Source organism: Schistocerca serialis, chromosome 2 (assembly GCF_023864345.2).
Source record: "Schistocerca serialis cubense isolate TAMUIC-IGC-003099 chromosome 2, iqSchSeri2.2, whole genome shotgun sequence".
Classification (NCBI taxonomy): Eukaryota; Metazoa; Arthropoda; class Insecta; order Orthoptera; family Acrididae; genus Schistocerca; species Schistocerca serialis.
In genome coordinates, this window is record NC_064639.1 from 918,385,784 (window position 1) to 918,399,564 (window position 13,781).

General features: G+C 43.8%; 1 protein-coding gene across 1 annotated transcript in view; it reads right to left on the reverse strand.

Moving 5' to 3' along the window:
* Positions 1-13,781, reverse strand: part of LOC126456519 (juvenile hormone acid O-methyltransferase-like) — a 115,846-nt gene that overhangs the window by 47,110 nt on the left and 54,955 nt on the right. Inside the window, exon 3 of the mRNA XM_050092268.1 lies at positions 13,296-13,516. Coding sequence (XP_049948225.1) covers positions 13,296-13,516 — 221 coding nt within the window. The remainder of the gene's footprint in view (positions 1-13,295; positions 13,517-13,781) is intronic.

The window sequence follows — 13,781 nt, forward strand, 5'->3', positions numbered from 1 at the left end:
TGGTTCATTACTATGTGTTTTAATCAGCATCACCAACCCTTTGTTTTTTATTTTCGCTTCGCCACTTTTCGCCTTGTTCCAGTTTTAACTAGTCACCGTTTTGTCACCTGTTTATATTGTTTTACTATCTCCTCATTATCTTTTTACCATCTGTTGGCTGTTGAGCGGCATGTTAGTCAATTGCGCCCTACGCCTCAAGTCGGCAGTACCAGCAATTACGTCCAGTCGCATCAAAAGTTGAGTTCGAGTGCTACCAGGTGGCGGTACCAGTAGTTCCGTCTAAGTGCTCCAAGCAGGCAGACCTGGTGCAGTAACGTACCGCGTCTTCACGCCACCGACTCAGGCGCTCATCGTGTAAGCATGTCACAGACAAGATCACAGGAGAGCTATTTCTGTTGAATGTAGCTCTTTGGATATTCATTCAAGGATATTGTAATTGGGTTTCGTTTTGTAACTGAAGGCATTTCTTTTAAAGTGCCTTCAAGCACTCCTCAGTACGCGGATACTTCACCAGCAGTAGATAATGTTGCAAGAATTTTGTACGTCGTAGCTTGACATCATCTTGCTAGCATGCAAGTACGTTTCTGGACATGGGTTCCTGTTCAAAACATTACGTACGTATGTATGTAAACATTTTTTTACATTGTAAATTCAAGGGATAATCAATAGGTGTAGCTTATCATGGGTTTCTGTTTAATTCTTTAATAATATTCACTAGATAGCCTCTAGCATGAAAATAAGCACCAGATCCAGCTTCTACCACACATTTTTATTGTTTTTCATTGTTGAGTTTCCCTTCTGCCAACTAGAGTGTAGCTGTTAACATTGTGTGGCAGTAGATTTCCTTAAGTTTCTTATAGTAAATCACTTATTATGTAGGTAGATGGATAGGGACTGTGTCTGTTGTGTGCGGATGCAGCAGGAGTTGGTCACAGTCCAAACACAGCTGGAAGCTTTGTTGGGCATAGTCAACAGGCTCCAGAGTGCCACCTTGAGGTGCAGTGGGGATGGGGTGCCTGGGGCAGCTTCTACTGTTCTAGATTTGCAGGGGGGGATGTCACAGCTCTCTGTCACTGAGCCAACCTAAGGTGCAACTGAACTGGCCAGCCCACTCTCACCTCAGTGTGGATGGCAGACTGTGTCAAGGTCTAGAGCCTCAAGGCGAAGGCTGCATGGGGGATGCAGGCTCCTGCCAAAACCCATGCAGTTTGCTAATAGATTCAGTGTGCTATCTGACTCTGGGGGGAGACTGAGCTGGACCAAAATGCACCTTCTGCCACTAGGCCACTCCTTCTGCGAGGTCTGGACAGGCACGTGGGGATAGGGTTTCATTAGTTATTGGCAGCTCCAATGTTAGGCGGCTCAGGGAGCCCCTCAGGAACAAAGCGGCTAGGGCGGGGAAGAAGTGCAAAGTCCACTCAGTGTGCTTGCCGGGGGGCTTTGTCCAGGATGTGGAAGAGGCTCATCCGGCGGCTATCAAGCGTGAGGGGTGCAGCCAGATGCAGATTGTGGAACATGTCGGCACCAACGATGCCAGTCTTCGAGGCTCTTAGGAAATCCTTGGGTCCTTTCGACAGCTGGCTAAATTGGCGAAGGCGGCCTCCATCTCTCCAGGAGTGGAAGCCAAGCTGACGATTTGCAGCATCATACCCAGGATGGATCTGGGTCCTCTGGTTTGGAGTCGAGTTGAGAATCTAAATCAGAGGCTAGGACGGCTCTGTGACGAAAATGGTTGTAGATTCCTCGACTTACGCTATGGGGTGGAAGGTTGTAGGGCGCCCTATATGTAGGGGTGCACTATACGCAGGAAGCAGCTACATGGGTAGCACAGTACTTGTGGTATGCACATGGTTTTTTTTTTAGATTATGTTCCTCCTCACGGGAAACAAACCGTTGGCCTGAAAAATTACCAGTTCATGACACTGATGTGGGTGTGGCAACTGTAAAAATCGTTCCTTCGCCTGAATATGCTAAATCTCATGTTAGTAAATTGTCAAAGTGTCCGTAGCAAGGCCCCCGACTTACTCTCCGAAATAAATAGTAGTAATGCCAATATTGTATTAGGTACCGAAAGCTGGTTGAAACCAGACATAAATAGTAGTGAAATTTAGAACTCAGATTGGACAATGTTTAGGAAAGATAGGACTGATGCTATGGGAGATGGTGTGTTCACTGCATTTAAAAGCTATTGAAACGCAGTTGAGATCGATGCTGGGTCAGACTGTAAAATAATCTGGATAAAGCTGTCAATCAGACAAGGATTGACCATTGTATTAGGGTGTTTTTATAGACCACCAGTATCCGCAACAAACGTCGCAGAACGTTTCAGGGAAAGTCTTGAGTACATAGGAAACAAATATCCAAGTTATCCATTAGTTATAGGTGGAGACTTCAATCTGCCGTCCATTGACTGGGAAAATTATACATTTAACACGGGGGGCAGAAGCAAAGACTTGTGTGAAGTTATTCTAGGAGCGCTCTCAACATACAACCTTGAGCAGTTGGTTAGAAAACCAACTCGAGATGGGAACATATTAGATATCTTGGCGACAAACAGACCTGATCTTTTTGAGGAAGTTAGTCTAGAAGAAGGTATTAGCGACCGTAATGTCGTGTTGGCTTCTACGTCAGTGAAAGTTGCAAAAAAAACTCAAAGAAACAGCCTAGAGTTTTCTTGTTTGGGAAAGCAAATAAAATTGTCATTAATGAATATCTTCATAGTCAGCTCCAAGCATTCACAGCGGGACACAAAGATATCGAGCATCTTTGGTCGGAATTTAAAGGTATTGTCCACCTCGTGCTAGAGAAATATGTGCCTAGCAAAAACATAGGGGAGGAAAAGGATCCACCTTGGTTCAACAAACATATTAGGAAGTTGCTGAGAAAGCAGAGAATTTTACACAATCGTTTTAAACGTAGTCCCTGTCCCGCTGACAAACAGAAATTATGCGAAATGAAAGCAGCTGTCAAAAGGTCAATGAGAGATTCTTTTAACGAATTTGAAAGCAATATTTTATCTGCAGATTCTAAAAATAACCCCCAAAAATTTTGGTCGTACGTAAAATATATTAACGCCATAAATAATTCAATATCTTCTCTTGCTGACAGTACAGGTAATGTAGCGGATGACGACAAACAGAAGGTCGAAATTCTAAACCTAGCTTTCAAAAACTCGTTTACGTTAGAGGACTGCAGCACCATTCCCCCTTTCAAGGATGGCTGACATAGTGTTTAGTGTATCTGGGACTGTAAAACAGTTAAGATCCTTAGATGTCACGAAGGCTTCTGGCCCAGATGGTATGCCCGTAAGATTTTATGTTCACTATGCTACAAATAATAGCATCATTCTTATCCATCATCTATCAGAGATCATTGGAACAGCGGGAAGTTCCACGGGACTGGAAGAAGGTCCAGGTCATAGCAATCTATAAAAAGGGTAGAAAATCGGATGCACATAATTACCGGCAAATTTCACTGACATCGATTTGTTGTAGAATCATGGAACATATTTTGTGTTCAGACATAATGATCTTTCTAGACTCTGAGAAGCCCATCTGCAGAAACCAGCACAGTTTTAGGAAACAGCGGTCATGCGAGACACAGCTGGCCCTCTTTGTGCATGATATACAACAGGCTCTAGATACCGGCTCCCAGGTCCATGCCATATTCCTCGACTTTCGAAAGGATTTCGACTCAGTTCCGCACTGTCGATTACTCCAAAAAGTGCGAGCTTACGGCTGTCCGATGGCATATGCGGTTATATAGAAAGTTTTCTAACAGACAGAGAGCAGTATGTCTCCTTGAATGGGGAGAATTCAGCAGAAGCAAGCGTAACATCAGGTGTGCCCCAGGGCAGCGTAATAGGTCCGCTGCTTCTTACGATTTACATAAACGATCTGGTTAATTGTATTGACAGCGGCATTAGACTGTTTGCCGATGATGCTGTAGTCTACAGGAAAGTAGAATCACACGAAACACACGAAACACAAATCAATGAGGATTTGCAGAAAATAAATTCGTGGTGTAATTACTGGCAGTTAGCTTTCAATATTAGTAAGTGTAGCCCATGCGTATAACAAAGCGAAAATCCCCATTAATGTACGAGTACAAGATTAATGCCCAGTCTTTGGAAGCGGTAACATCCGTCAGGTATTTGGGTGTGGCTATTCGAAATGATCTCAAATGAAACGATCAGATTACACCAGTAACGGGTAAGGCGAACTCTAGATTGCGGTTTATTGATAGAATCCTGAAGCGATGCAGTCCTTCAACAAAGTAAATTGCTTACAGTACTTTAGTTCGTCCAGTCTTAGAGTATTGTTCGTCTGTATGGGACCCTTGTCTGTTGGGTCTGATTCAAGAAATTGAGAAGGTCCAAAGAAGAGAGGCAAGATTCGTGACTGGTACATTTAGCCATAGCGAGAGCGTTACAAATCTCATCGAAAGTTTGAAGTGGGACACAATTTCAGATAGACGACGCGCTAAACGGAAGGGGCTGCTCACTAAATTCCAAAATCCGATCTTCGCCGAGGATGTTGAGCATATATTATTACCACAAACTTTCAAATCACGCAATGATCACCATTCAAAGATAAGGGAAATTAGAGCTCGTACTGAGGAGTTCAGGCAGTAGTTTTTCCCTCGCCCAATCCGCTCGGTGGCTAGCGTAGTATATATGTAGATGTAGATGTAGACCCATCTAAAAGTCCCAGAAGTTCGTAATGGGAATTTCCGAACAACCTGCACACTCGATTGAAGATCCTAAGAGCACGAGAAAAATTCGGACAGTCATTGGTGCCAGTAGTAGACAACTGAGTTACTGCCTTTCTTCCGCCTTTTGTGAAATGAAATGAGGTCGCTGCCTAAGCAGTCCGTAACTGTCCTGCTATGACGATGAATTAAAATTTTTCCGAAGTCTTCTTTACTTAATATTGCGCAACATCGCTAAGGCGTGCCAAACTGGGCACTTTGGAGCCTTTTGCGCATCATTCTCAGAAATCGTGAGATAAGCTTCAATCATACCGACAAGAAACATTTTATTGATGGAAGTGCAAGGGCACAAATTTAAACTGTGAAAGCTTGAACTATGTAAAAGATAACTTTACAAAAGGGAAAGGGCAGTATGGAAAGCCGCCAATCAGAAGGTTTCTCGGTAGGGGCAGAGTAGTGAAACACGCTGCGGTAGGCGTGTTTATAATAAATGAAAAGGACAATAGGACTCACTTTTTTTAAATAATGACCGTTTTCGGTGTGACTAGCAGATCGTCTCCAGACCTAAGTTGGGAAGAGGAAGAATGGGACGCGACAATAGAAGGATTACTTTAGTGTAACACTATAATTAATACGGAGAATGGTACTATAAATAACTGAGAGATGACTTCCCTATCAATCTCCTCGATAGCTTTGTTTCTCAAATCAACAGAGTGCTTTATCATGCAGTAGCACACGTGATGTAGTTTTGTCGGTCGATTTTCTTACTCTGCGACCAAAAGGTGTCTCAGTTGTTGGATACAAATTCCAGCTGTGATGGACACACCCTTGGGGAAGAATTCGTAGTGCAAAACACACTTTTGGAGCTATCAGATGGAAAATATTATGTTCACATTACTCTTTGCTAGAGTTCACGTCTTTTGGTAGGGCTCAGCCTTTCATTTCTTCTTAGGAACATAACGATAAAGGCATCACAACTCGCCGCCAGTTACAGTATTGCATACGAATGCTCAACGAGCAACCTGATGACGTTTAAGCAAAACTGCAATAATAGTCACTGTTGATTTTTGTTGTTTCGAATTAGAGCATGCAGTATTCCTACAGCAGTGTTCTGAGCCTTGACTGTTGAACGCAAATGTCGCGTTATGGCTAAATTGTAACCATCACTTATATCATAAGTCGAGACTTCCTTAATGTGGAAAGTCATTCTTGCCAGAACGATCTTTGTTGAAACAAGAATATCTTTTCTAGCGTGTTTTTCCCAAAAGCACTCGCTCTGCATGCAGTTCAGATCTTTCGAGTTGCCTCCTCTGCATTCATCCCTCTATTATATCAAAAGTAAATATGGTGTTGCAGATGTTACACCTTTTTCCACTTGAGACGCAATTTTGCAATGCTTAACCGTAGTTCATGATTTTCAAGTACGAAAAATCCATTGCTTAACTGCAAGATGATAACAAGCACCTCAAATTCGAAAATGAGAGTTGAGACATACACTGACAGAGTCGCGCAGCGTTCACCTGGGCGGCGCCCAATTTCAGGCGGCGTTTGGCGTCTGGCCGGTAGCCGGTAGCTACTGCAGCGCAAGGAACTGCTCAAGCGTAAGCTGTTCTGATCGCGAAGCAGCCTCGAGCTGTCCTGTGGAATTGTTTCTGGAAGCGTCTGTTATTACTGGTGGGTAGAATGTTAAACGAATTATCTTCAATGTTTAATCAGAGTCATAACTTTAGACGAGGGTCGAAATACATAGGAAAAAAAACAAAAAAACAAAAAAAAAACGGTTGGATGCGAACACGCGACTATGAATGTAGGAGGCACGACGGTTACGGGCTCACACAACACAACATCTCGGAAGTAGACCAACACTTCTTTCTGACACTACCGTGTCTTACAGTGTTGCCAGATTGGGCACATGGCTGGACTTAGCGTTGTCAGGGCGGTCGGTTTTATTGGCCACCTTAAGTGAACGACTTGGTCTCTGTGGCGGCCGGCCGGTCGGCGGTCAGTTTTTATGTCTAAGACTGTACATTACATAAAAATGAAGGTGGAGCGGGCAAGGTGACAAGAAAGGAAAGGGAAGGAACCAATGATACCGGCTGCATCGGGGCTTTATGCTGAATCACCGGCGACGAGTGAAGATATGTGCTGGACTAGGGCTAGAACTCGGGATCTCCTGATTACTAGGCAGCTGCGTTAACCACTGAGCCAGCCGTACACAGTGTTTATAGCAATTCGCGGACTGTCTTGACACGCCTCCCAGACGACTCACATTCCGATATAGCGCCACCTATTCCCAATCACCGTTCATGTCTTCCACGTTCGCTAATTTTAGATTCCCACTGGAAATCGAACTTAAATGTGCATATACACTGAACTTTGTGGATTCAGGGTCCATCGAGTCGAATCTATTATTTGAATGCGTGATGCGTGTTCTCCCGGGCGTGTCCAAAAGAACAGACACCATGCAATTGCATAATTGTAGACTTTCATGTGTCCTGATTATTTTCACTTGTTGAATGAGCGTAGGTTGTTCAAGTTGTGTTTTGTCAGATGAAAGGAGCTCCTCGTCCACACCTTGAGGGCCCAAGGGATGTCGACTGCCCGCCAAATCATCCTCTGCCATTCGACGTCACACAGGTGCAGTATGGAGTGGCATGTGGTCAGCACACCATTCTTCTGGCCGTGTTGCCGACGTACCAGACTTCCGACCCGCTGCTCCAAGTAGTTCCAAAATTGGCATCACGAGGCTGAGTGCATTACATTGCTTTAACAGATAGAGGACTCAAGTAATGAAAGTTAGATGTGTTTGTTAATTTCACACATTCTGTCTTATGAAATGCATAAAAATACACGAAAATATATAGTTACAGTGGTTGAATGGAATCGCGTCCATAAGTTGGGTCAGCTTGGAGACGTAACAAACTGGCAGAAAGGAGCTGTCACATTCGGAAGTGCTCGTCACTGCAGAAAGTTGCCTGAGTCGTTGGTGTATCAGCACGAGCTGTCGAACATGTCTACAAAGAATAATGTGCCACCCACAGCCACGTAATAAGGGATCTGAACAGTGATCTTAAACAGACCCTCACTGACAGGAATTGGAGATGACGGTCACGCATTGTAAATGACAATCAGTCTATAGCCAAAAGGGATTTTCTGCTGTCAGTGACTGCAGGCACACCCCCTCCAGTTTGAGAACGAACGTTATGAAGTGAACTGCATGTGGTTGACGTTTGGAGTCGGATGCCTCATAAAGAGTAACACCTCACAGAGGCATTTAAAGCTGTATGTCTTCAACGGATCAAGCAACATACACATTGGACGGTTCCTGACTGGAGGCATATGGATCGGTCTGGGTATGTGTTCTGTCACCTTTCAAATGATACAAGGAGCCGAGTGCACCGACGCGCTTACCCCACTGCACGTAGGGTTTAATTCAGACAAGAGGCGATTTTTATGATTTTTTTGGAGGGGGGGGGGGGCAATTCGTACCATGGTTTGGGTACACTCGTTCACATTTCGTGAACGTGCGCCAGGAAGTTTATTTCGACAATTTCGGTGAGCAGATGTGCCCCTCTTCTACGTTCTTCGCATGGGGGACAGTCAGGCACTCTACTGCCACTCGGCCGGTCTGCTAAATCACTCGATTTTACCCCAGTGGTAAATCAACTATTTGGAACATCATCAACATTTGTATGGCACGTACGTTCAGTATATGAAGTCTGTTCGAAAATGTGCGGAACTTTGTCCACAAACGTTTTCTACGCTTACCTTCTATGTATCGTGGATGGTCTCATATACATGTACATGGATACTCTGCAAATCACATTTAAGTGCCTGGCAGAAGGTTCATCGAACCACCTTCACAATTCTCTGTATTCCGATCTCGTATAGCGCGCGGAAAGAACTAACAACTACGTCTTTCCGTAGGAGCTCTGATTTCCCTTATTCTATCGTGATGATCGTTTCTCCCTATGTAGGTCGGTGTCAACAAAATATTTTCGCATTCGAAGGAGAAGGTTGGTGATAAGAATTTCGTGAGACGATTCCGCAGCAACCAAAACGCCTTTGTTTTAATTATGTCTACCCCAAATCCTGTATCATTTCAGTGACACTCTCTCCCATATTTCGCGATAATACAAAACGTAATGCCCTTCTTCGAACTTTTTCGATGTACTCCGTCAGTCCTATCTGATAAGAATACCACACTGCGCTGCAGTATTCTAAAATGGGACGGACTAGCTTAGTGTAGGCAGTCTTCTTAGTAGATTTGTAACATTTTCTATGTGTTCCTTCCAATTGAAGTTGTTCGTAATTGTAATTCCTAGGTATTCAGTTGAATTTACGGCCTTTAGATTTGACTGCTTTATTGTGTAACCGAAGTTTAACGATTTCCTTTTAGCACTCATGTGGATGACCTCACACTTTTCGTTACTTAGGGTCAACTGCCAATTTTCGTACCATTCAGATATCTTTTCTAAATCTTTTTGCATTTTGTTTTGATCTTCTGATGACTTTATTAGTCGATAAACGACAGCGCCATCTGCAAACAACCTAAGACGGCTCTTCAGATTGTCTCCAAAATCGTTTATATACATAAGGAACAACAAAGGACCTATAACACTACCTTGGTGAGCGCCAGAAATCATTCCAGTCTTACTCGATGATTTTCCGTCAATTACTACGAACTGTGACCTCTCTGACATGAAATCACAAATCCAGGCACATAACTGAGACGATATTCCATAAGCACGGAATTTCAGTACAGGCCCCTTGTGTGGTACAGTGTCAAAAGCCTTCCGGAAATCCAGAAATACGGAATCGATCTGAAATCCCTTGTCAGTAGCATTCAACACTTCATGCGAACAAAGAGCTAGTTGTGTTTCACAAGAACGATGTTTTCTAAACCCATGTTGACTGTGTGTCAATATACCGTTCTCTTCGAGGTAATTCATAACGTTCGAACACAATATATGTTCCAAAATCCTGCTGCATATCGACGTTAATGATATGGTCCTGTAATTAAGTGGATTACTCCTACAACCTTTCTTGAATATTGGTGTGACCTGTGCAACTTTCCAGTCTTTGGGTACGAATCTTTCGTCGAGCGAACGGTTTTATATGATTGTTAAGTACGGAGCTAATCCATCAGCATACTTTGTAAGGAACCTAATTGGTATTCAGTCTGGACCAGAAGACTTGCTTTTATTAAGTGATTCTCCATCTACATACTCTCCTCCACAACTGATACACCGATCCCAACGCCGTTTTCACTTCCGGGAGCAGTCTTGGTATGCTTCTTGCTGGATCGCGCGAAGCGCCGTCTGTAGATTTTCGTTCTTTCAAAGGGATTTTCAACTTTGTAAATTAAGAACGTCCGTAGCAGCCATTTCTGGAGAGTACCAAGGATTAGGCAGCACAGTGATTGCGTTTTTTGTGTAATAGTCACGCACCAACAGGGATGAATGTGCGTGTGCGTTACCTTGAGGTAAGAGCCAAGAATTGTCTCGCCACATTTCAAGTGGTTTCCTTCTCACATTTTCTCGCAGGCGTTGCAACGCGTCCCGATAGTAATGGTTCAAATGGCTCTGAACACTATGGGGCTTAACTTCTGAGGTCATCAGTCCCCTAGAACTTAGAACTACTTAAACCTAAGGACATAACACACACCCTTGCCCGAGGCAGGATTCGAACCTGCGACCGTAGCGGTAGCGCGGTTTCAGAGTGCAGCGCCTAGAACCGCTCAGCGCGTCCCGATAGTACCACCGATTAACAGTTGGTCCGTCTGGCACAAATTCATTATGAGCGAATCCTTCAAAGTCAAAGAAAACTCTCGGCATGGCCTTGACTTTTGACGTGACCTGAAGAGCGTCTTTGCGTCTTGGAGAACATTTTCCGACCCACTGTGAAGGCGGAACCTTAGTCTCAAGATCATAAGTGTAGACCCACGTCTCATCATCAGGTATGATTCTCTGAAGGAACATCTCGTTCTCATTTGCGCGATCCAAAGCTCTTCACAGATGGCGAGTCGAAGGTTGAGCCGTGGGACGAACTTGAGGGCAACCCGATCCATTCCAAGATGCTGTGTCAGGCATTCATGCCATGATTCATCTGAAATCGTACCTTCTTCTGCAATCCCTCGGACAGTCAGTCTTCGATTGGTACGCACAATTTCGTTGACATTTCTAACATGAGCGTCGTCGGTAGAGGTCGGAGAGCGTCCTGAACGAGGTTCATCTTTAAATTCCGTCAGGCAATTCTTAAACCGTGTCAGCTACCTGTAACACTGAGCACAGCTTAAGCACTCATCACTGTAGGCTTCCTGCATCATTTAGTGTGTCTCTGTAAACGTTTTCTTGAGTTTCACGCAAAATTTAAAGCGAATTAGTTGCAGCAATGTTGTCATATAATGACGTGGTTGGAGACAGTCGCCGTTATTTGAAGTCAGATGTTGATGGTGTTGAGACAGCAACCAGCCACAAATATACTTTCAGTTCCTTTATTCAAAGGGAACCGTTACCCGTTTCGAATCGTTATGATTCATCTTCAGACGGTTTTCATGCTTTCATTACAACCTTTTTTTTTTTACAGATTAATTGTCCTAAAATATAAATAATACACAATTACAAGCACGATACACAGATGGTTGCTGAACACTTCAGCGAGTAAAATTTACGTGTGTAACGATAAGAATGCAGTGGGAATGTATTCACATCTGTTGGACGAATGTAATGAAAACAAAACTCCAAATCGACATTTCACGTAAGTCACACCTAGTGACAATCTGTAACGCAACCATCTGTGTGGCGTGCTTATAATTATGTATTGTTTATATTTTAGGACAATTAATCTGTAAAAAAAAAGTTGTAATGAAAACATGAAAACCGTCTGAAGATGAATCATAACGATTCGAAACCGGTAGCGGTACCCTTTGAATAAAGGAACTGGAAGTAAATTTGTGGCTAGTTGCTGTCTCAACACCATCAAACGTGTTGCTTCTCTAATTCTGCCACCTCGAAATTCGAAAACTGTGAGACACAACTTTATGCTTAATACAGCACTGAACAATAACTAACAGACACACAACACTGAAACTTACGGCAGTGACACATTATCAGTGTGCGGGGATGGAAACCGCATTTCGTTCCAACACACCATTGGCACGAAATTACGAATGTTCCGGAACTTTTTGAAGAGACCTCATATTTATAGAATGAATATGTAATGAATGTCATTGCATAAACAATCCACTAAACATTAACATTTTAGTTTCGAATTCATTCCACCGCTGTAGCATTGACATTCATAAAATCATTCCACGTGCCGTTATAGCATCGTAGGACGCACTCCTCTCTTATATGTCTGATAGATTGTTTCAGTGCAGCACAGTCACTCCACAACAAACCATTTATAGAGTTTATTCTATTTAATTAGACCCACGGTTTCCTTTCAAGTTCGACACTCGCAGTATCACAGTTATACTTCTCGAACCGTTCTCGCTCTCGGTAATTTCCGATGTGTTGGCTGTTCTTGTTCCAGATATCTCTTGCTTTGGTGTTACTTGTATCTAGCTGTTCAGCATGCAGTAGTGGCGGGTGTCTCGAACGAAGCCAATTTCTTCATAAGATGAACTGGCAGTTCTTCTATATTGTGGTAATCTCCAAGAAGGGTCTCAGTATATGTTGCTTAGCAGCGTAAGCCAGTAGGAGCTCGTTTGATTGTAGCAGTAAGCATGCGCATCTTGTTGTTGAGCTGCGCATCCATGACGTTTGTATGACTACTATTACATCATAATGAAGCATAGTATCCAGCAGGCGAACAAAAACAGTGCAAGAGCCGATGCACACAAAGTCTCCATTAAGCCTATGAGGTTGCGCCACATGGCCTCTGAATGACGTTGTTGCGAGTTTTTATCTCGGTTGATGTGTTTTCCAGGTGTTTTTTACAGGACAGAGTGCAGTCGAGTGTGATACCAAGGTACATGGGTACTTGTTGTGACGGAGAGTACTGCCGTCAAATTGCACCTCGAGGTAAGTGTTAGCTTGTTTGTTGTTAAAATCGAAACTCACAAACCTCGCTCATAATGGTACTGGCCTTCAATCTCCATTTCTTTTTAAATACGAGTTCTATGTTAGTGGTCCCTCTGACTGACCAAACAATTTTGATTGACAAGCCAGAACGATATCGTCTGCATAGCAGAATTTCCCTGGAAATGTTTTCGGGAAGTCAGAAAGTAAAAAAAATAAAGTCTGAACAGGAGAGGTGCTAGAACTCAGCCCTGTGGCAGGCCTTTATTTAATTTCCTTTTGAGATTCTGTTTCCACCCATGCGGTGAGACATAGCTCCACGGGATATAATTATCAAAGAATATATCGCGTGGAGAAACTTTTGGACCCTCTTCCTCGCCGAATGGAGACCTTTGTCAGCCCTAGATGCGACGATACGCTGCATTAAAATGATATCTGCTGTGGGTGACTGGAACCCCCATACGGTGTGAGGTGGACAATTTCCTATTCCGACATAGTTGCAAAAAGCGAAACTTGGAAGACTTTTGCTCTCGATTATCTGCAAACGTGGAGGCCACGCACCTGTTGTCAGGAACCCAGTGCATGAGCATCACGGCGAACACTTTGCCATAGGGAGCGTACTTCCAAACGGTGGAGCGCTCCACGTGAGGGTCCATCACGTCGAAGGGCTCGTACGTGATGGTGCCCGGAAGCGCGTTGTGCTGCCTGCAGTACTCCAGCATCTCTGGGCTGATGTCGCAGGCCACCAGCTTCGTGCCAGGGGGCAGCCGTGGAACTATGACCTGTCATAACAAAAACACATTGCCGGGTTTGTTCTCCAAGGCTATGACAAAACTCACAAAATTATTTCATGATCACTTTAGAACAGTCCCGGTTGGAAATGTCAAACAAATACACTGGCACTTTCGAAGAAGGTTGAGAGCAGCCTTTTGCTAATTAGACTCCTGACTGAAGCAAGTGCCTCTGCTCTCGCCTCCTCGCAGTTTGGAGCACAAACGGATTTCCCTCCCTCTCGTAGTATAAAAAATGTCATAGGCATCTTTTCCT